Source organism: Cetorhinus maximus, chromosome 30, assembly GCF_964194155.1.
Source record: "Cetorhinus maximus chromosome 30, sCetMax3.hap1.1, whole genome shotgun sequence".
NCBI lineage: Eukaryota > Metazoa > Chordata > Chondrichthyes > Lamniformes > Cetorhinidae > Cetorhinus > Cetorhinus maximus.
This window is the reverse complement of record NC_135908.1, coordinates 15087771-15114692: the sequence shown is the minus strand read 5'-3', so window position 1 is coordinate 15114692 and position 26922 is coordinate 15087771. Positions and strand designations below refer to the sequence as shown.

Genomic DNA, 26922 nt, shown 5'->3' with positions numbered 1-26922 from the left:
TCAAAGTCATCTGGAGGTGCCACGGAGTCGCTCCTGGAGCCACAGATAATAGCGGACGTGGCCTGGCCAGGAAAAGAAAGCGGTTCTCTTCAAAGGGCAGAAATTGCGAAAAATGGAAAATGCTGGAAATGGACAGCAGGATACATACAGACGTCTGAAAACTGACAAGCGGGGAAAAGCTGTATCGGTCCATTCTGCCAATCCAATACCATCGTGATGCGCCGTGCTTCGGGCATTGCGTGATACGGGCTTCCCGCTCCCCGCAAAGCCGTGCTATCTCCGTGGAAAGGCGAGAATCCGGAGAAAAACCCAGGCCGATGAAGGGGAAAAAAAAAGTCTGGAAAATCTGGGAAAAGGGAAATGATAGACTCTTCAACAGAGCTTTCCAGTTTAAAAATCCTTTTTTCACATATAAAAAAAACAGGCGGGCAGGAAAGAAGATATTCATTCTTGGATGAAGGTCAAAAGAAAGATGGGGCTTCAAGGATAAAAGTTGAAACTAAAATACAGTTGCAGCTCCTTATCCCTTCCTCAGGGAGGAGACCACACAGCCTCCCATCCATTACAGAACTGTTCTTGGAAAAGTGGATTACTGGATAACTCTTGTTGAGCCAGAGATTAGGTTGTATATAAACACTCATCAGATTGACATAGTTGGGGCCAGCTATGTTATCTACTTGTTCCCTTGGCCTTAAAGTGAACCTCACCTTGGGCGTTGACGCCTCTTTTCCATTGTCATCTGCTGCTTTTCTTCTCCGCGACTTGGGTTTGGGAGCTTTGGATCCTTTGAGCAAGGGAGAGAAGGTTTGGTTTTTAAGAATAAAGTTGCAACTGTAATCCTGTGGAGTTTCACTATCTTCAGCAAGAACAGGGGGTTAGCCACGGCCCAGCCCACACACACACACGCACGCACACACACGCATGCACACACACACGCACGCACACACGCACGCACACGCACGCACACACGCGCACACACACACACACGCACACGCACACACACGCACGCACACACACACGCACGCACGCACACACGCACGCACACACACGCATGCACGCGCACGCACGCACACGCACGCACGCACACACGCACGCACGCACGCACGCACACGCACACACACGCACGCACGCACACACACGCACACACACGCGCACACACACGCGCACACACACGCGCACACACACGCGCACACACACGCGCACACACACACACACACACGCACACACATTGCACTGACTAAATAGGAACTGGTGGATCATCAAGAATCCCCACACATCTTACGCTAAGGGTTTTTACAGGCACAATGCAAACAAAAGTAAACAGTGAAAATGCTGGAAATAGCAGGTCTGGCGGTATCTGTGGAGAGAGAGAGAGGAACAGAGATAAAGGGCGGGATTTTCCCCCACTCGCAGCAAGACCGGAAAATTCCCACCCGGGGGTCAATGGATCTTTTGCGGATCCGTCAAATTTTCTCTGCAACAATTCCTGCAGTGGAAAACTTAGTCCAGCACCTTCAGGTCTGCGACCTTCTGTCAGAACTGGGAGAAGTTAGAGATTTATTTGACTTAAGTTAATTGGGGGGGGTGGTGGGTGTGTGGGAGAGAAGGGGCATTGTGGCTGGGAGGGGGTGGGGTGGGGGGCAGTGGTCATGTGGAGCATGGGGAGAAGAAGGTTGTAAAACGCCCAGTCAAGCGTCGAGGTGCTGTTCCTCGAGTTTGCACTGAGCTTTGGACAATACAAACAAAATATCTTTTTTATTCGAGAGCTAGTGCAATGTTTAAAAGAAAAGGGCAGCCTGCAGTTTTAACCGCTTGTGTGATGTTTAGTCTGAGCAGATGATTGAAGTGCAGTCAATGAGGAATCCACCACAGAATAATGGAAATTTGGGAATGGTAATCTCATCCAGGGTGACATCAAGAAACACAATAAGCAGAGTTCTATGGGTTTTCTAACTGAACAATGAGGAATCTAACTACAGCCCTGAAAGCACTCGCTTAACATTATATACTGCACTATTTACATCCATCCAAGAGGGGGCAGACAATGCCTCAGTTTAGCATCTCAGACTGCACCTCAGACCACATTCCCATCTAACCCTTATCATCTCTGATTCCCTTGCCTAACAAGAATCTATCCTCGAAGGGTCATGAGGACTCGAAACGTCAACTCTTTTCTTCTCCGCCGATGCTGCCAGACCTGCTGAGTTTTTCCAGGTAATCCTGTTTTTGTTAAGAATCTATCTACCTCCGCCTTAAAAATATTCAATGACCCCGCCTCCACTGCCTTCTGAGGCACAGAGTTCCAAAGTCGCACAACCCTCGGAGAGAAAAAAAAATTCTCCTCATCTGTGTCCTATAAGGGCGACCTCCAATTTTTAAACAGTGCCCTCTAGTTCTGGACTCACCCACAAGAGGAAAACATCATTTCCATGTCCACCTTGTCAATACCATTCAGGACCATGTATACTTCAATCAAGTCACCCCTCACTCTCCTAAACTCCAGTGGAAACAAGCCCAGACCTTTCCTCATAAGACAACCCACTCATTCCAGGTGTCAATCTAGTAAACCTCCTCTGAACTGCTTCCAACGCATTTACATCCTTCCTTGAATAAGGAGACCAAAACTGCGCACAGTATTCGAGGTGCGGTCTCCCCAATGCCCAGTATAACTGAAGCACTACATCCTTACATTTATGTTCAATGCCTCTCGCAATAAAGGATAGCATTCCACTAGCCTTCTTGATTACTCGCAGTACCTGCACACTAACTGTTTGTGACTCATGCGCTAGAACACCTAGATCCCTCTGCACCTCAGAATTCTGCAGTTCTCCATCTGCTTCTTGATTCTTCCTGGCCAAAAAAAGGTGAACAACTTCACATTTTCCCACATTAAACTCCGTCTGCTAGGTTTTTTGCCCACTCGTTCAACTTACCCATAGCCATCTGCAAATTCCTTATGGGTCAAGAAAGGAGGTATTCTCTTGGGGATAGGAAACCCACGGTTAAGTTGGATTTGTAAATAAATGAAAAACAGGAAATGTATCGAAGTTATATGGAGGTTGTGTAACTTCATTAAGGAGGGAGGAGTGTAATAGTGTCCTCTTGTGGCCGTTTGTGTATGTATACAGTCAAACTGGAATACACCAATTCGGTTGGGCACTAGAGCTCAAAGTGTATGCACCAGTGTTTTTACCCTGCCAAGATATCACTGAGAGGCCTAGGATGGAATTCCAGAGCTTAGGGCCAAGGCAACTGAAGACATGGCTAATGGTACAGCGGTGAAAATGGTGGATTCACACAAGGCTAGAATGACATCCGGATCAGATCTTCCTTTCACCTTCTACGCCGTGAGGAGACTAACCCCCTGCGTCGCTAGCCTCTCCTCCCAACTAGCGTCCTTCACCCGTGGGGCGTTAGAATGGTTGGAGAATCGGGAAGGCTGAAACCGTGCTGAACCGGGCAAACCATTAGCGCGAGAGCACTAATTGGCACCGCCCCACACCAGAGGTCAGGGTGAGGAGCTTGGGAGTGGGGAGGTACTACAATGGGCGATTACAGCCACAGCGTCCCATCAGCAGTCTCTACGGCAGCAAAGTCCAGTTCAGACGGCTTGAATCATGAGTTTTCTTCTTAAAAAAAAAAATGGGTGTGAAACGGAAATGAATGGTAAAAAATAAAGTCATTCTCACCTCTCGGTGCCATTGGTCCTGGGCTGCCCTGGAATAAAATCAAGAGACAAAAACTTGAAGTTTGTTAAATTTAACGGCTACACAGAATGTGGCAGGGCAGAAACAGGCCATTCGAATTCTTTCCTGCTGCACATGAGCCACTTAGTCTAGTCCCAATTTCCTGCCCACTTCCCGAACTCTTCAATATTCCACCTTATTCCCTTTGGAACATAACATTGAGATGGTTACTTCTAACGAGTACTCCCCTAGCATCATCATCACATGTTGAAAATCATGGAGGGGTTTTGGACAGAGAGGGAGAATCTGCCCCCATTGGTGGAAGGGTTACTGATTTAAGGTGATTGGTAAAAGAGTCAAAGGTGACACGAGCGAGAGCTTTCATTCTTTAACGCAGGTTGAGGTTAGGGTCTTGGATGCACTGGCTGAGAGTGTGGTGGAGGCAGAGTCAATAGCAGCTTTCGAAAGGGAATTGGATAATTATCCGAAGAAGTATTCTGCAGGGCTACAGGTAAGTGTGGGGGAAGTGGGACTAGGTGAGTTGCTCTTGCGGAGAGCCGGTACGGACGAGATGGGCAGAATGGCCTCCTTCTGCGCTTTAACTATTCTACAATCAGCAGTCAACTGTTGAGCTCCTGTGGCTGTCCTCTCTACATCTTCTCACTGCAGTCTCTTAACACTGCTGTATGTTCTGGACTGGCCAGAGTCACCCTCTTATTAATTATTGTTCTGGACTGATGCTTTCAGGCTGTGGACATGACTGGCTAATCACGCCCACAGGGGAGATGGTGATGTAGGGGTTCTTCCGCCAGACTAATAATCCAGAGGTCCAGGCCAGTGCTCTGGGGACATGGGTTCAAATCCCACCACGGCAGCTGGTAGAATTTAAATTCAATTAATAAATCTGGAATTGAAAGCTAATCTCAGTGATGGTGACCATGAAACTATCATCGATTGTTGCAAAAACCCATCTGGTTCACAAATGCCCTTTAGGGAAGGAAATCTGCCGTCCTTATCTGGCGCGGCCTACATGTGACTCCAGGCCCAAAGCAATGTAGACTCTTAACTGCCCTCAAAGGGCAATTAGGGACGGGCAAAAAATTCCAGCAACACCCACATCCCATGAAAGAATGTTTTTTTTTAAAGTTCAGCAATTAGCTCTTCCATCATGTTTCTGATGGCTGCCACAGTCCTCTCCGCCAGACGCCCGTCCAGCTGAAAGCGCTGGCACTCCTGGGTTGCCATGACACAGTAGCTAGTACTCCCACCTCCAAGACTGAAGGTTGTGGGTTCAAGCCCCAATCCAGCAACACGAGCGCGTAATCTAGGCCGAGGCTCCAGTGCAATGCTGAGGCAGTGCTGCACAGTCGATGGTGTCATCTTCCGGATGAGACATTAAACCCAGACCCTGTCGATCCCTTTCGGGGGCAGACATTAAAGGTCCCAGGGTGCAATTTCGAAGATGACCAGCGATGTTCCCCTTGCTATCCTGGCCTACATTTACCCTTCAACCAGTCTCACTAAAACAGACTACCCAGTCATTATCACATTGCACAGATCATCAGCTGCATTTCCTACATGACAACAGCGGCTGCACCTCAAGACGTACTTCATTAAGTGCTTCGGGGCATCCTGAAGTTGTGACAGGCGCTATATAAATACAAGTTCTTGTTTTAAAATGGGCGCTCTGCACTAAGGGTTGTCCAGCCACAGGTAGTGGCCCCTGTGGTTATTACGGTAGGAAGGTTTAACCGCTGATCTGACTGAAATCATTTAGTAAGGACTCACTGTTATTCAAAATTCTAGTGTCCGTAGCAAAGCACCAAGGCCAACTACGAGGCTTCATCTACAAGAGTCCCCCCTGCATGATTCACACTGAGAAAGTGGAGGCCTCAAGGAGATTGGTTAAACCTCTTACAGCAACAAAACCAAAAATAGCTGGAAAAACTCAGCAGGTCTGACAGCATCGGTAGAGAGAAAGACAGAGTTAACGTTTCGAGTCTGTGTGACCCTTCTTTAGAACCAAACAGAAGTAAAAATGTGGTGAAATTTATACTGCTGAAGCGGGGGGTGGGACAGGTGAAGCTGGATAGAAGGCCAGAGATAGGTGGAGGCAAAGGATTAAATCTCTTGGCCGAACCCCATACAAATCTGCCTTCAGAGACAATCAAGCTGAAACTTAACATGGCGTCTGGTCGCTAGCATGGTCAGAGGTAGAACAGTGATGCCAGGGAGTTGCTATCACGGCACCGTCGGGAATGAGCTGTCATGTTATGGTAAAGTGCAGTACCATGTACCTTTAAGAGAACGCAAGTGGGCTAACCATGTGACAGTACTGACCAATCACTGTACAGCACGGGCTCCTGGTTCACTGGAGCTGGAGTTGGTTGTGGGAGCACGCAAGGATTGAGTGCTTGGCCTCCTGTTGCAATGAACCATCACAGTTTGCTCTTATGTTGGTCTCTCTCTCTGTTATTGATAGCGAGCATCGACTAACAAGTGTATACGAAGGCGTGCATTTCGAGTTTACTCAACTAGTGAACTCATAGGCTCAAGATATAAAACACGTGTTTCTCCAAAGCAGCAGAAAAGTGTCTCTTCTTATTTCACTTTTCCCTGAGAGGCAAAGTCTTTGAAGTCTCTCATTTCATCTTTTGCTCTGTCTGCTTTTATGTTAAGCGGGTTGGGTTGGGGGTGCGGGGGGTAAAGCTATGCACTGTGTTAGTTTTGTTAAAGTGCTTTGTGAGGATTGAGCAGTGTGAAATTAGTCTAATCTGAGCGAGGTCAGTGATTGGCAGCACGGCCTGATCTTTGCACCTCTTCAGCTCAGCTCAGCCCAGCCCAGCTCATCAGCAACACAAGAGCTCGGTTCTGGGCCAAGGCAGCTTACTGATTATTGCAGAATTACAAGTATTACAAACCGACGAGCACGTGAATTAGAGGCAGGAGTAGGCCACTCGGCCCCTCGAGCCTGCTCCCCCTGTCCATAAGATCTGACTTTAACCTCAACTCCACATTCCTGCCTACCCTCGATAACCTTTCACCCTCCTTGCTTATCAAGAATCTATCTGCCTCTGCCTTAAAGATATTCAAAGGTTCCGCCCCGACCACCTTTTGCGGGGAGAGGATTCCAAAGTCTCAGAGAGAAAGATTTTTTTCCTCACCTCTGTCCTAAATGGGCGACTCGTTTATTTTGCAAGAATGACCCCCGCCCCCTACAGTTCTAGATTCTTCCACAAGAGGAAACATCCTTCCCACGTCCGCCCTGTCAAGTCCTCTCAGGATTTTACGGCCTGGTTTTTGTTTCGCTCGTTGGGCCCGGGAGGGGACGGGAAGCAGGTTCCCGCCCGTCACCGGACCCCCCCCCAACCGCGATTTCACGGTTAATTAATGCCCAGCCAGTGTGAAACGTGCGCTGAGAAAGTTTGGCGCTGCCGATGGGGGCTGGAAGAGGGCGGGCGCTGGCGTCACTGCGGGCACTGGCGTCACTGCGGGCGCTGGCGTCACTGCGGGCACTGGCGTCACTGGGGCGCTGGCATCACTGCGGGCGCTGGCGTCACTGCGGGCGCTGGCGTCACTGCGGGCGCTGGCGTCACTGTGGGCGCTGGCGAGCGCTTCCAGTGAGCTCCCTGAAGGCACAGAGCTGCCTCAGCGAGCTGCAGGCCTCCGCCAGGGTAAACGAAACAACACCAATGCTGCAAAATATGTCCACGCAGAGCAGTCAGGCACCTGAAAGCCTACCTCACCAAAAAAAACCAGGCCCCAAATATTTATTTTTTTATTTTACTTCCCCACGGAGATTTCATCCCGCCCGGGATTGAGGTTTGAGCAAAAATGTACAGGCCGCTTGGCCCGTCCGCCGGCCGTGGAAGTGGACGGGCCGCGAAAAATCACTTTCAATTGCCTCCTTAATGGGCTCAATTGCCAGCTCAATTACCGGCTCAACTGCCAGCTCAACTGCCAGCTCAACTGCCAGCTCAACTGCCAGCTCAACTGCCAGCTCAACTGTCAGCTTAATTGTCGGCGGGCACGCTTCTGACTGCCGAGCGAGATGCCGTGCGAGTGCGCGATGATGTCGGGACGCTTGTCCGACGTCACCTCGCGCTATATCGCGCCCACCCGCGGGGCGTAATATTCTGGCCTATTAAGTTCCAACCAAGCTGCCTCTCACTCTTCTAAACTCCAGCGGACACAAGCCTAGGCCTCTCCGGCCTTTCCTCATGAGACAACCCCCCTGCCCAATCCCCAGCTATCGGTCTGGTGAATCTCAGGGAAAATCTCTGCGCGACGATCGCCACGTTATAGCCCGCCCACAAAGCATGGATACCCTGCAGAGGGTGCGTCGGTCACTTTGTCGAAGATGTTGCCAATTTGGCGAACACAAGGGGGCCAGAATTGGAGTGAGCCAGGGTTCTCGGGGTGGGGGGTGGGGTTGTAGTGCTAGGGGAGGTCACAGAGTTGATGGGGGTGGGGGGGGGGTGGGGGGGGTGGATGCGGAGTGAGGCCACAGAGGGATTCCAACAGGAGGATGCAAATATTCAATTCGAGGCACGGCTGGGCTGGGTGCCAAGGCAGGTGAGTGAGCTACAGGGGTGATGGGTGAAGGGCGACTTTCAGGGACTGTCCCAGCTGACCTTTCCTGGAGTTTGGACACGTACGCAGGAACACACGTTGTTTCAGCACTGATCGCTGGATGCTTTTCTGGTCCAGGAACCCCTGGCTGATAACCCCTCAGGGAGATCGCTCAAGAAACTCAAGCGCCCAAGATATGCAGAGGTGGCCACTGAAGGGAACTCTTTAGGAGTCGTGACATTGACTGCAATTTGTGCCTTATATTGCTGCGAGTTCACATCTAAAAGCTGGGACACTGTAAGCTCATGATAACTAGGATAGTCTCAGGATGTAGAGCTGGGCCAGGGAATTGGTAGGTGGAAGGGAGAGTAAATATCAGCTGGTGCCCAGGTAAATGTGTCGAAGTGGATTCTTTAGCTTTTAAGCATGATGCTCCCGGGTAGACTCCTATCCATGTTCTACCCAGGCCAGACTCTCGAGTCATTCAACGTTAAACGCGTTTACAACCTTGCGATCATTCCATTGCCCCAGGAGGACAGTCATCCCTTCACCAGTTACTAGCTTCTGAAATCAAAGTTCAGATTGTTCCCCCCTGTGACATCTATTAATTTACTGAACGTCTAAAACCAGCTAAAAATGCCCCCCTTGAAGCCGCTACTTTGAGGGGGTTTCTAGGGAATCTGCCAGGGTCTGATAGACTGGATAGTGCGGTGTTGTGCGCTGAAGCAATAATGGGCGGAATCGTCCCAGAATTACACCAAGTGGGTTTGCAAGCGTGTAAAACAATGTTTTGCCCGCCAGCCACAATGGCGGGTTTTCGCACCCCTTCCCGCCTTATGCGGTCACGGGAAACGCGCTGCTTCACTGGTGGGCCTCCTCCAATTCGCCCGCCACCCGCCGTGCTGTCACCTCGTCGCTTCCTCACGCCGGGCGCCATGTTCGAACAGCAGTCACGCACACAGCACCCAGCGCTTGCAGCTCAGGACTGCTCCGGAGAAGGCTTGGCTTTGAAAGGCAAGAAGACTGCAGCAACCCCCAGCCCTGCCAAACACAGTTTAATGACGCGTGCCTAGAACGCGTTCTGCACGCTGTGGAGGCCCACCATGATGTCCTCTACCCCGGTCCGGCCGCAGGAGGCTATCAGTGTCACCACTCCGGCTTGGCAGGTGGTGGCAGTGGTGATCAGTGCCAATGCTACACGGAAGAGGTTTGACATCCATTGCAGGAAGAGGATGAATGATCTCATCCTTGCTGCCAGGGTAAAGCAACCATCCCATCACTCTCAACTCACACACTCACAAGCCCATCACACATTCACTGGCATCTCACTCACTGCCAACTCAAGGGACATCACCACTCACTCTCTCACACACACCCTCACATCTCCATCCAGCCTCCACTCCTCTGGAGACTGCCTCCTCAGCCCTCACCCTCTGGAGGCCGCTTGCACAGATAAAGTTGTGTGCCCGCACACACACCCTGGGATAACCCTCCCTCTTCCCCAGTACAGCTCTCGCTCTGCAGCCTCTTCCCTTGCCTGAGGCCACTTCTCCCCCTTCCCCAAGCAAGGCCTAGCCCTGCAGCCATTGAACAGCCACTCCCACCTAATGGCTGTTCTGGTCGGTAGAGACCTGCCTGTGAACTCCCCTGTAAGTGACGTGGTGCTGTGTGTGAAGCCTGGCGCTGATGACTGTGAGTGCTACCCGAACCAAGGTGGGTAAACAAACTCTGAAGTCCCGAGTGAAGGGCAGCTCACCAGGTGCACGTCACTTTTGTTCAGTTGTGAAACACGTGGTGTGCAGTCAGGCTGATGTGCCCGGATAATCCAGCATGGGGAGGATAATTCCAGCCGGCAGGCAAGATGATGAGACGCAAATGCATTCAAATTAGGTTCCCGACGTTGGAAGGTGGGGAAGGCAGCCGGCCATTGATGGGCGGAGCTGACGATGGCAAACTGGTTGCACGACGTCGTAAAACCAATTTTTGGCCTTCTCGCCATATTGCCCGCTCACGCCCGCCATGACGCCCGATGGCAACGGGGCAGAAAATTCCGGCCAATCTCTTATAAAGGGGAGAAGGGCGAATGTGGGTGTATTTCAAACACAGGCTAAAAGAACATAACGCTGGGATCTGATACACTCGACCTGAAGCTGGTTCCATAAATAATTTTCAAAGGGAGTAGGTCGGGGGATTGAGGATGAGGACCTTACAGGGTAAGGTTGAAAAGCATGACTGCTCCTTCAAAGAGCTAGCATAAGCATGAAGGGCTGAATTGCCTCCATCTACACCCTGCATTCCTATGGCCAGAATTTTACAGTCCCAATGCAGCATGTCTCTCCCCACCCCACCCTCCACCTGGCAGACAGGGCAAGCCATTTTAATCTCTATTCAGTTCGGCAGAGCTGTAATATTCCGCCAGGTGGGAGGGGGTGTAAAATCCTGGCCAATGATTCTCTGATAAGACTTTGTGGATTTATTATTCACAAAGGAATTTAAGCATCACCAGGCGTTCAGAGCACGTGGCTCCCTCCAATTCTACCCACGTGGATTCGAGGATGGGGTAAACGGCCTTCTTCTGTTTCACCATGACTCTATGATTTAAACAGACTGAAAACTTGAGGGGAAAATAAATATATAGACAATATAAATGCAGGATTTAAAAAAAAATGAAAACAATCCTATGTTGGATTGAGTCCACTCATGGGGAGCAGGGGGTTTAAAATCAGCGTATCGTCAATGATTTTTATTTATATGTGGGGAGATGGTTGTGTATTGGCAATGTCACTGGACTGGTAATCCAGAGGCCCACATTAATGCTCTGGGGGCATGGGTTCAAATCCCACCACGGCATTCCGTTAATAAAATCTGGAATATAAATGGTGACCATGAAACTATCACCAATTGTTGTAAAGACCCATCTGGTTCACTAACGTCTTTTGGGGAAGGAAATCTGACGTCCTTACCTGGTCCGGCCTACATGTGACTCCAGACCCACAGCAACATGGGTGACTCTTAACTGCCCTCTGAAATGGCCTAACAGTCTACTCAGTCAAGGGCAGTTAGGGACGGGCAACAAATGCTGGCTTTCCCTGTGACACCCGCATCCCATGAAAGAATTTTTACAAAATTACACAGAAAGGGTCTCATTGATTCAGAGATAAACCACAAGTTCATGGGCTGTATCACAATGCCACTCATGATGCCAGCTCATAGTAGAATACAAAATAAAATAATCTGAACTCTATCGCCTCCAAGTAACAAACCATAAATGCTCCTTCAGTTGAAACCCCCTTAAGATGTTTGGGAAAGAACCTGGCAGGGGGTGGGGGTGGCAAGAGAGGGGACAGAGGAGATTATTTTTTTTAAATGCATTGGTTTGTTATGATCTGTACGGGTGATGGGAACAGACTGAATAGGAGGCATCAAAAGGAAATTTGACGTGCAGTCAAAAATGTGCAGGACTGCGGCGATGGAGCAGAGAGGGGTGTGGCACTAATTCGACTTCAAAGAGCTGGCACAGGTGTGGGCCAAATGGCCTCCTGCCCATGTGGTGAGGTTCTATTTTTTATTTTCTGTGATACTACGCAGAGAAACAGAAACATAAGATCAGCAGACAATCTCATCCCCTTTCTACAAGATCATTTGAAACGCGTCCTGTGAGGTACTCACCGTGGGGGGAGGAGGAGGGGGGTTTGTGTGGGATGTAGCCTGTGAGCTCACAGTAAAACCGCTCCAATTACCTGGAACCAGATGGTTCTTCCATTACTGTCACGTAGCAACTGCATCCCGTCAACGTTATAGCAACGAAGCCATTCTTCAAAAGCAGAATAATCGTCCGAATGCTCTGGGTCGTAACCCTTGCCATCTGTGGTAGGGCAAGAGGCAGAGTGGGCATTAAACTGTGCAATTAATGTAGGGAAGGCCACTGTTTTCCTTAAAGCACGCTGTTATGGCGGCACAGCCGACGGTAAACGCTGAGCTGCTCAAATCCCAAAGGGAAACTTGAAACCACTGCCACAACTGTTTTGCAATTTGAATAAATTTCGAGATTCCTGCTTTGAATTCAGTAGTAATAAGACCACTGAGTCTCATAGGTTTCTTACAAAACTAAATTAAACCTTTATTAAATAGAAAAAAAAATGATTTTAAGCACACACGTGGGTTTACAAATTACTACTATGATAACTCCGAGCTCCCCTAGTTAATCAAACTCCCAGTTACACATCCTTTAGGGCAACAATAACTCACATAGACTTTAAAAGACCCAGGCAAAGTAACATGATACCCTGAACAGTCGAATTCAAAGTGAGTTTTCTTAACTTCAGTTCATGTAGGCTTAGTTTGAGGCTTAGATGCTAAAGGCTTTTCACACTGGTTAGATCTTAGAATGCCATCTTTCCTGCACACAACCTCATCTCCTTTATACAGTTTTCCCCTCTGAAAGCAAATTCCCATTATTTCACAAAGTCTTTGGACTTTACCTCTCTGATAGCAAAAATCTATCATAGTACCAATTTTACCAGTAATCTTTGGGAAAAATAAACACACTGTTTCTTAACTTCTCCTGGCTAGGTGAAACATTTCACCCCTCTTTTGAATTCAAGCTAGTCTGGTTTATTCAAAAATGCAAAAGTTCCCTTTACACCCCACATTCTAAAACTTCCCCATGTTTACCTACTTAACATTTCAAACCTAGCTTATCGTCTCATTAAGGCACACGCACAATCACTGTACTTTACAATAAATTCCAATAGCGTTATGAAAATTATTATATCTTCCTGACCCTCGAGTGTTTTTTTCAATCAATAGAGAAATGCCGGACACAATTGGCAGGTCAGGCAGCGGCTGCAGAGAGACAACGGGGTTAACGGCCCAAATCTTCCCATGTCCAGAACAGCAAAATGTGGTTGGGACTCCCCACGCAACCCCCTAGAAGTCCTGACACACACACACACACACACACACGTGCTGAAATTTCCCGGGAAGTTTAAACTTCCAGTGGGTTGATTTCCACTGCCTGGGACCCTCTGTGAATGTCTCAGAAACTGAGCTCAGTGTCAGGGCCTTGAGCCAAATATGCGGGACTTAACTGCGTAATTACCCTGGAAATTTACCTTGGTTATTAACTTCCCTAACTCAGTGATTAGCCAGTGTAACATAGAAACTAGGAGCAGGGTTGGGTATGATTGTGGCTGATCCTCCATCTCAACGCCGCCCTCCTGCACTCTCCCCAGCTGAACTGAGCACCACAACCGCACCCCTCCACAATCACTGGCCTCTGACCTGAACACCCGCCCACCGGCAACACCCAACACAACCTCACTCCCTCTCCCACCACCGTGTCCCACCACCCCTCCAAACCAACCACCCCGCTCGCTGACCGGACAGCTCACCCACCCATTTAAAAGACCTTTAAAAACTCATCTGAATATGGAAACGAGCGCAATGACAAAGGGACATGGTCTCTCTTTCTTTCAACACTCCCACACGCTGGCGGGACTTGAGAGAGGTTGCACTGGCCCATTGCTGCTTCAGCCAGAATCGGAAGGCCGGGGTGAAAAGGGGTCAGCATTGCCGCTCACCGGAAGATCTGGGCCAATATTTTTGGGCGGAAGGTCATTGTCCTGAAACCTTAACCCCGTTTCTCTCTCTCCATGGATGCTGCCAGGCCTGCTGAGTATTTCCGGCATTTTCTGTTCTCATGTCAGATTTCCAGCATCTGGAGCATTTCACTTTTGTCTGAGTGTTTCTTCAATGTGGCCGGTTGCGTGTGTCGAGCCAGTGAGGATGTCGCTCGAATTCACTCTCACGCCTCGTTATCTCGATTGCAAGGACGTGTTTTGGATGTTGCAGTGGGGGGAGGAAGGTTCCATCATTTCAACAATCGCCCCCCTCGCTTATAATCTGTAGACGTGTTTGCCCGTACACATCCAGCAAATCGCGCGTCAAGAATTCACATCTTATCCTGGCAACTTGTCGAACCGAATTCAAAAAAATTTGGATAGGATAAAGGAGGAGTAGGCCATTCGGCCCTTTGAGCCTGTTCAATAAGATCATGGCTGATCTGGCTGTGGTCTCAACTCCATTTTCCTGTCTGTTCCCTCCGCCCACAATAACCCTTCTGCCGAGCAACAATCTCAGTCGTGGCTAAGGCCAGATGAAACGATCGTGACAAGAGTCGGATTGTTTTAGAAACCCCCCACCAGTTCACCAAGAGCGAAGGGGAATTGTCTTCAAAGGTACGAGGAACCAATCACATAGAGTGGGGCCGGAGCCACCTGTAGGCAGACACAGCACGCAAGGGAATGTACCTTCCATATGGCCTCTGTTCATGGAATCGCCCACAACAGAGCTGTGATGGTCAGTAACTCAGTTCACGGTCCTTGCCTTATGGTCTACCTCAATTCTAAAATCCTCGTCTTTGTTTTCAAATCCTTCCATGGAGCCGCGGTGCATCTTGTAGATGGTACGCATTGCTGTCACCGTGAGAATAGCAATCGCATTCACTTACAAGCACTGAATCCGACAGGTATTGGGTAAGTGGACAGTAATTGATTTAGGAAGTCAACATGGTTGGATGTGGATGGGTCGCGTGCATAATGGCCTCACTCGTATTGAAGGCACTGGAGACCGTGCATAAAAACAGAGTGACTTACCCAAATTAATGACTTCCATGGGAAGCAGGTGACAAAGTTCAAGAAGGTCAGGATTCTCCAGCTTCATCTTCACCTTCTTACTCAGAGTCAACTCAGCAGTCTGAAATCGAGAGACGGGGAAGACGTTAAGAGCTGCACAGTGACATCGCTCCAAAGCAACAATGAGTTGGAAGGAATCAATTGGTTTGTAACAAAATTATTTTGCAATAACACATTTGGCCTGTTTCCCAGTCATGTTGTTTTAGTTGTCGCCTCGTTTCTTGAAACAATTTTCTGCCCCAATCTTACCTCATTCTGTTCTGGCATCATTCATACATCCCAGAACTTGCTGCCCACGCGCCCCCTTCTCCCTTTCCCACTCGTCTCCCTCTCAGTTGCTTTTTTTGGCCCAGACCCTGAAGGCTCAGTACTTCAGAGCGAGGAACACTTAGAGGACTAAATCGTCCTGTGCAATATGTCAGGTTGGCTGGTTCGGTAGCGCTCTGCTTCCTGAGCCAGGAGGTCGGGGGGGGGGGTTCAAGCCTCACTCCATGTCCTTAAGCGCACATTCTAGTCCGACAGTGCTGGGGGAGTGCTGCCTTGTCAGAGGTGCCACGTCCGGCAATTCAGGAGGATGCAACAGAGAGTCCTTGGCACTGTTCGAGCATGGGGCAGTTTTGATGTCCACAACCAGCGTCTTCAAACCGTCATCCGACCCCCCTACAAGACAACAACGCTATCTCATCTAACACAGTTCGGTGGCTGTGAACCAGTTTGGAACATCCTGAAGAAGTAAACAAAGGAAGTAAATCCAAGTTTTTCCCTTAAACTTGTGAATTATTTAACTAGTGAAGCAGGAAGACTGGGGCAGTGGAGTCGTCTGCACTAGATAGATAAATTGACGCTCTAAATGCTAAATGCATTTACCTTGACCTTGACCTTTCTCCCTCCTTGTCCATTTCCTTCTCGTTCCTAAGGCACAAGGTGGGCAAGTGCACTTTTCAGATACAGAGCTATCGATCCACATGATGTCACTGAGAAGGTCAGCATTTATTGCCTGTCCCCAGTTCAAAGGTGGTGGTGAGCTGCCTTCCTTTATTTTCATACTCGTTCGTGGGCTGTGGGCATCGCTGGCTAGGCTATCATTTATCGCCCATCCCTAATTGCCCTTGTTCAGAGGGTATTTAAGAGCCAACCGCATCGCTGTGGGGTCTGGAGTCACATGTAGGCCAGACCAGGTAAGGACGACAGATTTCCTCCCCTAAAGGACATTAGTGAACCAGATGGGTTTTTTATAATAATAATCCAACAATTTCAAGGTCACCATTCCTGATTTTATTTAATAAGCTGAATTTAAGTTCCCTTAGCCGCTGCGGTGGGATTTGAACTTATGCCTCCAGACTACTAATCGAACAACATAATCACTAAGCTTCTGCGTCCTGGAGGTTAATTAAAAGGCTAAAGAGTCTGGCTTTCTGTCACTGGAACTGCACAATTCACACCCCCCACCCAACCCCCGCCACCCACTCACCCACCCAACCCCCGCCACATGCCCCCAGGGCAATGGGACATTCATTTCCTCATATTTCTACAATAATAGATGTGAATATAAAAAATTCAGAAGGCAGCTAATGTAGAGCCCAATGCTGCAGTGAGATGTGAAAGAATGAAACATCAAAACACCACACTCTGTGGAACAGACACAGGCACAAAATGGGTTAAATATGCCAGAAAGCAGAAATGGCAGATGGTGCGCACCTTTGAAGTCCCTTTTTGATTTAAGTTGTTGCTGAATAAGGGTTTTGTTTTTTTTTTAATTCCGAGCTGATAGAAATGAACTGCTGCAGAGACTGAACAACATAATTCAGAATGAACACATCAATACACCGGCTTTGCTCCACTGTTTAAAATGCTGGGCGGCCCCTCCCCTCCACCACTAATAAAAACTCTGCACTTTTGTGACATTTTCTGTCATCTGCGACCTCAGGGGTGATTCTCGCTCCAAAGTGATGGGTTTTCTTCTTAAAAAAAAATCATGAATTTTAACTTGTTTATAAACGGGGAGTTTCAACCTGGCTGGTCCGATCGAAGCAGGTTCGGTTAAGATTAAAAATGCACAAAAGCATAAGGAGCCGCACAGACAGACGTATCCAGCTGGTATTCCCACCCATCTCTCCGTATGTCTGAGTTACATTTCATCTTCAGAATCCGGGCGAGCAAATCGAGTGTTTCATGTCCTGCCCAAACCAACTGTTCCTCCCATCGTCAACCAACAGGCTCCTTCCTGCTTCTCCGTTGCCCACACAGGCACGAGGACCTGAATTTTCACTCCCAGGTCGGGACAGTTCCTGACTCCGCCAACCTGACCCCGGGAAGTGGGGGGTGGGGGTGGAAAGCAGTCCGGAATGTCGGATTTCTGCTGGGCGCAGAAGCGGGCTGGGGGGAAAGTCTGCCTCAGTGCGCCAGCGCTTTGCCCGAGATTGTTTTTTTAAAAAGCAATAAAACAAAGCAAACAGCCCTTCACATCACCCTAACCCCCACCTCCTCACACACACACACACACACCTAGCAGGAAGATATAATAATTTTCATAATGTTATTGGAATTTAGTGTAGAGTAATAGTGGGGTCTGTGCCTATGTCTATGTGTGTGTGTGCGTGTGTGTCTGTCTTAATTGAATTAAAGGCAGCTGGTCTAAAGGCTTTGATGTACCAGAAGATAAGCTGGGTTTGAAATGTTAAATCGGTAAACACGGGGGAAGTTTTAGAACGCAAGGTGTAAAGGGAACGTTTGCATTTTTAAATAAACCAGACTGGCTTGAATTCAGAAGAGGGGGTGAAATGTTACACCTAGCCAGGAGAAGCTAAGAAGCAGTGGGAAGAATTTTCCTGTCGGCGAGCGGGAGCAGGAGTGGGGCCCACTCGCCGATGCGTAAAATGACGCGCGGTGACATCGGGCGGGCGTCCCGGGGTCACCCCGCGTCATTTCGATTTTCGGTCCGGCGGGAGCCAAGTCGGCTGTGCACCCGCCAAACTGTCAAAGGCCTATTAAGGCCACTTAAAACCTAATTAATTCAATTCAATGAGCTGCCCGTCCAACCTTAAGGTTGGCGGGGGGGCAGGCGAAGAGCCCAGGCGGCCTTTGCGTTTTTCATGGAACCTCATCCACGGGCGGGATGAGGGTTCATGAAGTGTTTTAAAATCGAATAAAAATTTATACTTTTATTCTTTGGCATGTCCCAGCTCATGTGATAGTGTCACATGAGGCGACATGTTTTAATAGTGTTAAAAACCTTGATTTAAAACTTTAGCACTGAAGCAAATCTCCCTGAGGCACCTCCATGCCTCGGGGAGATCTCTACGCTCTTTTGGGCGAGCGTCACGCTGGGCGGGCCTTAATTGGCCCGCCCACGTAAAATGGAGGCACGTCCCTGATCGGGGGCGGCGATCAGGTTCGCGCCCACCCCCCCCCGCACAACTCCCCCAATAGAGGGAAATTTCTGGCCAGTGTGTTTATTTTTCCCAAAGATTACTGGTAAAATTAGTACTATGATAGATTTTTATTATTAGAGAGGTAAAGTCCAAAGACATAGTGGAACAATGGGAATTTCCATTCAAAGGAGAAAATATGTAAAAAGGAGCAAAGGCTGTGTGTAAGGGCAGGCATCCTAAGATCTAACACAAGTCTGAAAAGCATCTAAGCCTCAAGCTGCTGTCTACAAGGAACTGAAGCTGAGAAAAACGCACTTTGAATTCGACTGTTCAGGGTATTGTGAGTTAATTTGCCTGGGTCTTTTAAAATCTATGTGTCTCACTGTTGTCTTAGCGGAGGTGTAACTGGGGTTTAGACTAATTAGGGTATTTAGAAGTTATCATTGTAGCAATTTGTGGATCTATATATGTATTAAAATAATTTCTTCTATTAAAAAAGGTTTAATTTAGTTTTATAAGAAACCTATAAGACTTGATGGCCTTTTTTTTGCTGAATTAAAAGCCCGCATCTCAAAATAAATAGAAATTGCAAAACAGTTGTGGCAGCTGCTTCAAGTTTCTCTCTGGGATCTGGGCAGCTTGGCATTTACCATCTGCCTGCCATTAACGCACCCCATGTCCAACCCCTCACACCACCTATGCTCCTCTACCCACTCTCCATGGCCCTTTATAGCCCTTATGCCAACTTAGTGCTAGTTCATGCTCACAACCATCACCCTTTGCCCTTACACACTCCATACCAACTCACCCAATACCCAGCAGGGGCAGACCTCAGGACCCATGCTGAGATTGAATAATATAAAGTTCTAAGTGTCTATTGCAGACTTAATTTTTTTTTAAAAAAAACACGCTCATTCATAAAAACCCATTCACTACACTTACACTCCTTCAACTATATGATCACTTATAAAAACAAACATTGGAATTCATAGCCCCACTTCAAAGAGTCTGCAACCACTTGTAGCTGTCATTCAAACCGTGAAATGGCAGGCACCCCACTGAGCTAATGGAAGGTTGTGAAATCGATCAGTCAGCACTAATGCAGTAATGAAAAACCTCAGGCTATGTCAACACAGTGAAATAGCAAGTAATTTTTTTTTAAACACTCCAGGCAGTTTTTTTTCAAAGATTTAAAAGGCAGGAGTTTTAAATGCCTTTTGACAGTTTTGACAATTGCTTTTGACAGCTTTCTTGACAAAGGCCACCTTATCTCCATTCAATATGTCCCAGGACCATATCCAAAGGGTAATCCATGTCTCCAAAGGGCTCCACAAAGTTTAGACCTGCTCCTACTAGGTCTAATCTGCACACGTTGTGTTTCCTACTCCTGCCCAATGAAAATCAGACGTGACTGGAGGCAGCTGATGTTTTATAGGGGCAGCTGCCTCCGCGAAACACACCTGCACAAATCCAGACCCGGCCCCATTCCCGCCCTCACAAAAATGGGAAGTGCTGGGTTTGGGGATGAGACGTGTGGATTTCAGCCTTCTCTGCCATTTTTGCAACGACAGTGAGGTTCTCTGTTGGATAATCCAGGCCGAGAGTTCAGCACTTTTACCTTATTGTGAAATTTAGTATGATGGTCCCATTATTACACCTCTTTTTTTTTCAGCGTTTGGTTCATTCTCATTCTCACTTTCCTTCTCAATTCTGCTCCTCCCTGCGCCTCTTTGTTCTTTTCAAAGAGATTAAGCAGTGAAACGAATTTCTCCCTTAAAGGGGAGTTTCACGAACCCTTATTTGCGACTGCAGATATGAAATCAAACACCGTGTGGCATTTCCACTGCTCACTCCAGTGTCTTTAGGGTTTCTGTTGAGCTGGCCAATTTGCAAGGAGTTGTGTGGCTGTGACTGTAGGCCCATTAGCGATATGGCTGGGCTGTGCATGACCACTCCTAGTCGAGGCCTTATAGCATCAGAGACTGGCCTTTCATCGCATCAGTCTGAAGTCCACATGAACATGAAAGTACCACCATAACCAGATTCTCTGCCAAGTCATGTGTCACTGATGTACACCACCCTCCCTTCCTTCATGTACGCTGGGTCAAAATACTGGAATCCCCTCCCTGACACCATCATGGGGGCACTGTTAATACAAGGGCTCAAACAGATCAAGAAGGTCCACAAACCACAATCATCTATATAGCAGCCGGTCACCAAGGTCTCTTCGACAGCACCTTCCAAACCCGCGACCTCCATCAGCTAGAAGGACAAGGGCAGCAGATAAGATGGGAATACCACCACCTGGAAGTTCCCCTCCAAGCCACTCACCATCCTGACTTGGAAATATATCACCGTTCCTTCACTGTTGCTGGGTCAAAATCCTGGAACTCCCTCCCTAACAGCGCTGTGGGTGGACCTACACCACAGGGGCCGCAGCGGTTCAAGAAGGCAGCTCACCACCACCTTCCCAAGGGGCAATTAGGGATGGGCAATGAATGCGGGTCTTGCCAGCGACACCCACACCCCAAGAACAAATGAAAAAAAAAGACCAGCGAGGGATATGCATTGCTGCCTGATAAGTAAGAAAAAGAACAAAACAGGGTCCCCGAATTAACAGGTGCCCTTCCCCCGCGGCGGGTCTGGTGACAACAGGGTATTTAATCAGACGGGAGGGTGGTGAGTGAGGGCCCCGCCATCTTCCTACCTCCACCCGATTAAGTCCAGGGCGGGAAGGCCCGTGGATGGCCTTACCACCCCTCCGCCAATTGAGGCCCTTAAGTGGGCAATTAACGCCTACATAATTGCCCCACCCTGCCACTGCTGGTATTCACCCAGCGGCGGGCAGGGGACTCGCCGTGTGGGGAGCGTGACAAGCAAGTCCTGTCAGGGTTTCTTGTGGGTGCCCAGTGGGGTGGTGGGGGAAGGGGTGGGGGTGGGGTTGCTGGGGCGGAGTTGGCCCCTCGTTCAAAGGCACTCAGTGCCTGAATCGAAAGGCCCAGTGTTGGGAAGGGTGGGTGGGCCTGCTGAGAGCCAACTCTTGCCCTTGCTGGCAACCCTCCTCCTCCTCCCCCCTTCTCCTCCCCCCTCCCCCCGCAACCTTTTTCCCACCATCATGCACCTGCGGCCTAGGATTCAGCCAGGGTGACCAACTCTGAGGAAACAAATGAACGGAAACTTCGACTGTGGGGTTGGAGTTGGGGTGGTGGGGTTGGGGTGGTGGGGTTGGGGTGGTGGGGTTGGGGTGGTGGGGTTGGGGTGGTGGGGTGGGCCGGCAGGAGTGCTGGCGACACTGGAGGACCTGGGGCAGGGAGGGTGGGTGACTTGATTTGAAACATGTAAGATCCTGAGGGAACTTGACAGGGTGGATGTGGAGAGGATGTTTCCTCTTGTGGAAGAATCTAGAACTCGGGGTCAATGTTTCAAAAAAAGGGGGCGCTCATTTAGAAACGAGGAAACATTTTTTTCTCTCAGAGAGTTATGAGACTTTGGAATTCTCTTCCTCAAAAAGGTGAGTCCTTGAATATCTTTAAGGCAGAGGTAGATAGATTCTGGATAGGCACGGGGGTGAAAGGTTATTGGGGGGGTAGGTGAAGTTGAGGTTAAACTCAGATCAGCCATAATCTTATTGAATGGCGGAGCAGGCTCGAGGGGCCGAGTGGCCCACTCCTGATCCTGATTTGTATGTTCGTATGTACGAGCGGCAAGGGCAGATGCTGGGGTGGGGTTTGGGTGACTGGAGACCCAGGGGTGGTGCCTCGAGGGAAAAGTCTTCACAGACCAACAGAGTTGCCCGAATAGAAAACCATGCCCTCGTAACATTCCACGGTTCCAGTGGCGCTGCTGTTCAATAAATCTGCTGGATTCTGATTGGCTAGCAGATCTTGGCGAGTGGGGCCTCCGCCCCTGTGGTCCTTGATCCCAGGGAAGTCCCGCCACGGTCCAGTTACGTGCCTGATTGGCACTCAATCCGGCAGGCCTTCCCTAAAAGAGGCAACGTGGGTCTCTCTCTCACTGGCTCTCCACAGAGCCCCATCGCCTCCGTTAAATGTTCTAACTCAAGGTTTCCAAACACACAGCCCATGGGCCAGAATCCAGCCTGCCAAAGCTTTCTATCCAGCCCGCCGACCTTTTAATCACTGGCACCGGGACTGGCTTCTCACGGTGTGGGGGGAGGGGGAGGGTGGTGGGGGTGGGGTGGAGAGGGGTTGGGCAGGGTCGCCATTAAAGTGACCTCCCCTGTCCGCAGTACTTTAATTCATTTTATTACAGGCATTGCTCACAGAACAGGGTCTAGAAACACAGAAGAAGCAAAGTTCCAACGGTTTCAACAAGGGTGATGTGGAAGTCCCTGGCCTCTTGAGTGGCTCTTTTCTGCTGCATCGGTTTGAGCTGGAGTGGGGCTGGAGGGGAAGCTGCTGGGTTTAGGCCCAAGGCCTCTTGGACCCCTTTCAGCCCAACAATTTCCGAGGTGGGACTGTCAAGAGGAGGTTTGTTGTCCAACAGTCACCCGTCCGTTCAATCTAATGGGAGCATCGTTTTAGGAAGAAGGATTTTGGTAGAGGTTTTAAAACCCATTTTACACTTGTAGAGTTTTAAATTCATTCTGGGGATGTGGACATTGTTAACAAGGCCAACATCTGTTGTCAATCCCCCAGTGTGATGGTTGGGCAGCTCCTCAAAGTGTTGCAGTCTGTACATCGAAGGTGTGCCCACAAGGCTGGTAGGTAAGCTAATAAATTAGTCTTCTCGTTTGAAGTCTGCTCATAAAAAAAATGCACATTTTTTTTGCGTTGTTTTGATTAATGAGCGAGATAGATTTCTACTCCCTTATCAATGCTCGCCTGGCCTCTGAGTCGGAGAAGAATTGAAATGTGGCCCCTCTTGTGAAAAAGGCGGACGCCCCCTGCTCTAACCCCTTGTGCCACATAAGCCCCTTCAACAGGCAACACTCGGATAAAACAAGAGTCGGAAAATCACATAGGACGATCGCGTCGAATACAGGACAGTCGGTCACCATGGTTCCGGCGACAATCCCGAGGCCTCACATGGGCGTTATGGCGGCAGCAGCCTCCGCCCTCCCAGCGGCGCTGCCGTTCAATAGACCCGCTGGCCTCTGATTGGCTGGCGGCTCCTTGGCGAGCGGGGCTCCTGCCCGCTCCATTTGTCGAGAAGGCTTTATCGTTGGAAACCCGTATCAAACGCATGGCAAGCGGCCCAATGGGCCTGAGCTCATGGAGATCACAGCGCGCTTGTACGAACTGTAATTGTATGGCGGAAGTGCTCAGCGGGACCACCAACACTCGAGTCCGGACCTGCGCCCGTGAGGTAGGTTTTTAAAACTTACCGTTTCTTTGTGCAGTAAAGGTTCCAACACACTCCTCGCCTTTTCAAAAGGAGGAACTTTCAGCCTAAGGGAAAGGGAGGGAGATTTAATCACGCCAAGCATTGGTCAATCATGTCCACTTCACTTAGAGATAAAGCCCTCTGCATATGTCCTGCGTTGGATGTCCCACTGCCCTGACTGCCATTAGCACATGGAAAGCACCTGCCACATCCTGGTATGTCCATCTTTCACGGGCATTACTGAACCCAGTGATCACATCGAGACCTGCTTTTCGCTGTAGGGACAAATTACGCCAATCCTTAAATTGCCGATGCCAGTGTTAAGCTGGGTGAAAAAAACTGGAACGAAATCAATGGCAACGAAGGGAATATCTTCTAACTGAAAAGAAAACGCAATCTCCCTCCTCCGCTTCGAACGATTTGAACATTTTTACAAGGCACTCGGTTATTGTTTAAACTCTCCTGTTATTGTTGCTGTGACAATTGAGTGCATGCACTAGCTGTCATTAAGAGCAGCTCTTACTAACTGGGAAAGGTTAGGGCACATATATAAGGACCAGTTCCACCGGTACTGCTTGAGACTTTCAGTGGGTACTGCAGGGGTTGGAGTGCATTGCCAGCCCCGGGAACGACACTTTGATTTAATTAGCTAAGCTTCCTTTGAAAGTTTTGTTTTTTTAATTACAGTGCCCCTCTAAGGGGCTAACATCTCCGTTAATTAATGTATTTTTTATTGGTTTACAAAAGAGTACACAGAAACAATTCCCACCTGTTGGGGTGAGAAGCTGTGTGGCAGGGTACAGTAGTCCGCACTTATGTTATACAGGGTTATGTGAACACACCCATGTTGAAGACAGACTGGCTCCAGCTTCTTCCTTTGCCAGAAAGATATTCAGCGAATTAACAACCTGTACTCAGAACAAACAACGATATAAGTTTCCTGACCTATCATTCATGAAAGCCAAGTTGCTTTGATAAAGAGCCTTCTCCTCACTCCCAGATGCCTTCTTTAGCTCTTTAGAAATATAAAGAGCTTTTAAGAACAGGGAAAGAGCATTAAACCCATAAAATCTAGCCACTTGAGCAATCAAAGAGAATCACAGAATGACACTGCCACAGAGGAGGCCATTTGGCCCATTGTGTCCATGCTTGGTCCCTGTAAGAGCAACTTAGCTCGTTCTACTCCCCTGCCTTTTCCCGCATAAATGTTCTATCTTCAGGGAATGATCCAATTCCTCTTTGATTTATGTCACTTTACGTGGCATCTCATCATATCCCTCAAGCTCTTCTTTCAAAAAAACATTGCTTACCTCACGTAAACGTTAAAACTGGCAACTCGATTGGCGCTTAGCTGAAAAAAGTTGCTGACGTCTCACTCCTACCTTCCTTTTTAAAAAAAAACTGGCCAGTTCTGGGTTACAAATTCTTCCATAATAATATTAGCCTGGATCACTCCAGCCTTCATCCTGAGAGTTAGGCCACTTCAAAACTTCCAAACAAAACTGGCCCAATTTCCTCAGCTTTTCCCGCAAACAAACTCCTCAAACCAATAAATAAATCGCCCTGGCCTTTCCGCTCTGCACTCTTTCTAAGAACGACATCAGGCAACATGGCAACAAGCCACAACTTCCTCTGTCCGGCCTTTAAAAAATAAACAAATTTGCATTTAAATAATCACGAAGGGGGGGGGCGGGGCTTCAACTTCAAGCCTTGAGCAAGCCATTCAAGCACTTCTTATTTCTTTACTCTTTCATGGGATGTGGGTGTCTCAGGCAAGGCCAGCATTTGTTGCCCATCCCTAATTTATTACTGAGTGGTTTGCCACACCATTTCAAAGGGGCAATTAAGAGTCAACCACATTGCTGTAGATTTGGAGTCACATGTAGGCCAGGCCAGGTAAGGACAGCAGATTTCCTCCCCTAAAGAGCATTAGTGAACCGGATGGGTTTAATACAACAATGATCGTTGTCATGGTCACCATTACCGAGACCAGCTTTATTATTGGAATTCCAATTTCACCAGCTGCTGTGGTGGGATTTGAACCCATGTTCTCAGAGCATTAGTCTGGGGCTGCTGGATTACTAGCCCAATGCATTATGACTACGCCATTGTGAGAGTCAAATTGGAGCATGACACAGGGTAGGATGAGGTCGTCTCTGTTCCCACCACCCGCGTAGCTGTCACGTTCCAGCTCATTACCACTCGCTGTATGGAAAGGTTCTTCTATCTGACAAGGGTGGGACACCGGTCAGGTTTGCCCTGTGGCCACTTAAGAGACCTACAAGTCTAGACCCATGCCAACCAATCACTCTGGCTGAAGACTGAAGTAGGCGTTGGGGAAGAGTTAAAATAAAATAAAGTCTTCCTTTCCCTCACCTGAATAGAATCTCTGCTCGGAGGTAATTCCCAATGCCATTGAAGTATTTTTGATTCAATAACACCTCGCAGATTGGCTTGTCAAAGGCTTTTTCTGATAGATTTGACAGCACATTTGACCTGGTGACAAGAAAAGCAAAGATAAAAGTTAAACTTGTAGCTGCAAAAAAAAAAGATTGGATTGGGAGAGCAAAAAGATGAAGGAAGAATTAGAGAAAAATATAAATTATTAACAACAATTAAAAACTGAAGGACTGAGACTGAAAACTGCCAGAGAGATTGTTTGGCAATAATTAACGTGCATGATGTCATTAAGGGTACTTAGACTGAAATGGACAAGGACTAAGGAACACAGGGTTAGGTTTTGGGCCAAAGATGAGAGGAAGAACTGTTTTTACGCAGTGAGTGGGAATGACTTGGAACTCGCAGCCCACGAGGGTGGTCGAAGTGGAGATGATGAATGATTTCAGAACGACGTTGGATGGACACTTGAGGGAAATAAACTTGCAGGGCTACGGGGATAGAGCAGAGAAATGGGGCGGCTGGATTGTGCTACAGAGAGCCAGAATGGATTCGAAGGGCTGAATGGCCTCCTTGTGTGCATAATAACTATGACTATGACAATGACAACACAGGCAATGTCACAAACATCAACTTATATGTATAGAGTATCTTTGGATAACATTGAAAAACGCCCCAAGGCACTTTCTTTTTATTCTTTCATGGGATGTGGGCATCACTGGCTAGGCCAGCATTTATTGCCCATCCCTAATTGCCATTAAGGAGGTGGTGGTGAGCTGCCGTCTTAAATCACTGCAGTCCATGTGGTGTAGGTACACCCACAGTGCTGTTAGGGAGGGAGTTCCAGGATTTTGA

General features: G+C 48.5%; 1 protein-coding gene across 2 annotated transcripts in view; it reads right to left on the bottom strand.

Annotated features, from left to right (window-relative positions):
* Positions 1-26922, bottom strand: part of neil1 (nei-like DNA glycosylase 1) — a 42349-nt gene that overhangs the window by 6684 nt on the left and 8743 nt on the right. For both annotated transcript variants that reach the window (XM_078532241.1, XM_078532240.1), the window contains exons 3-8: positions 26047-26166; positions 23672-23735; positions 14915-15014; positions 11999-12123; positions 3690-3717; positions 708-784 (exon numbers count right to left, since the gene is read on the bottom strand). In XM_078532241.1, coding sequence (XP_078388367.1) covers positions 708-784; positions 3690-3717; positions 11999-12123; positions 14915-15014; positions 23672-23735; positions 26047-26166 — 514 coding nt within the window. The remainder of the gene's footprint in view (positions 1-707; positions 785-3689; positions 3718-11998; positions 12124-14914; positions 15015-23671; positions 23736-26046; positions 26167-26922) is intronic.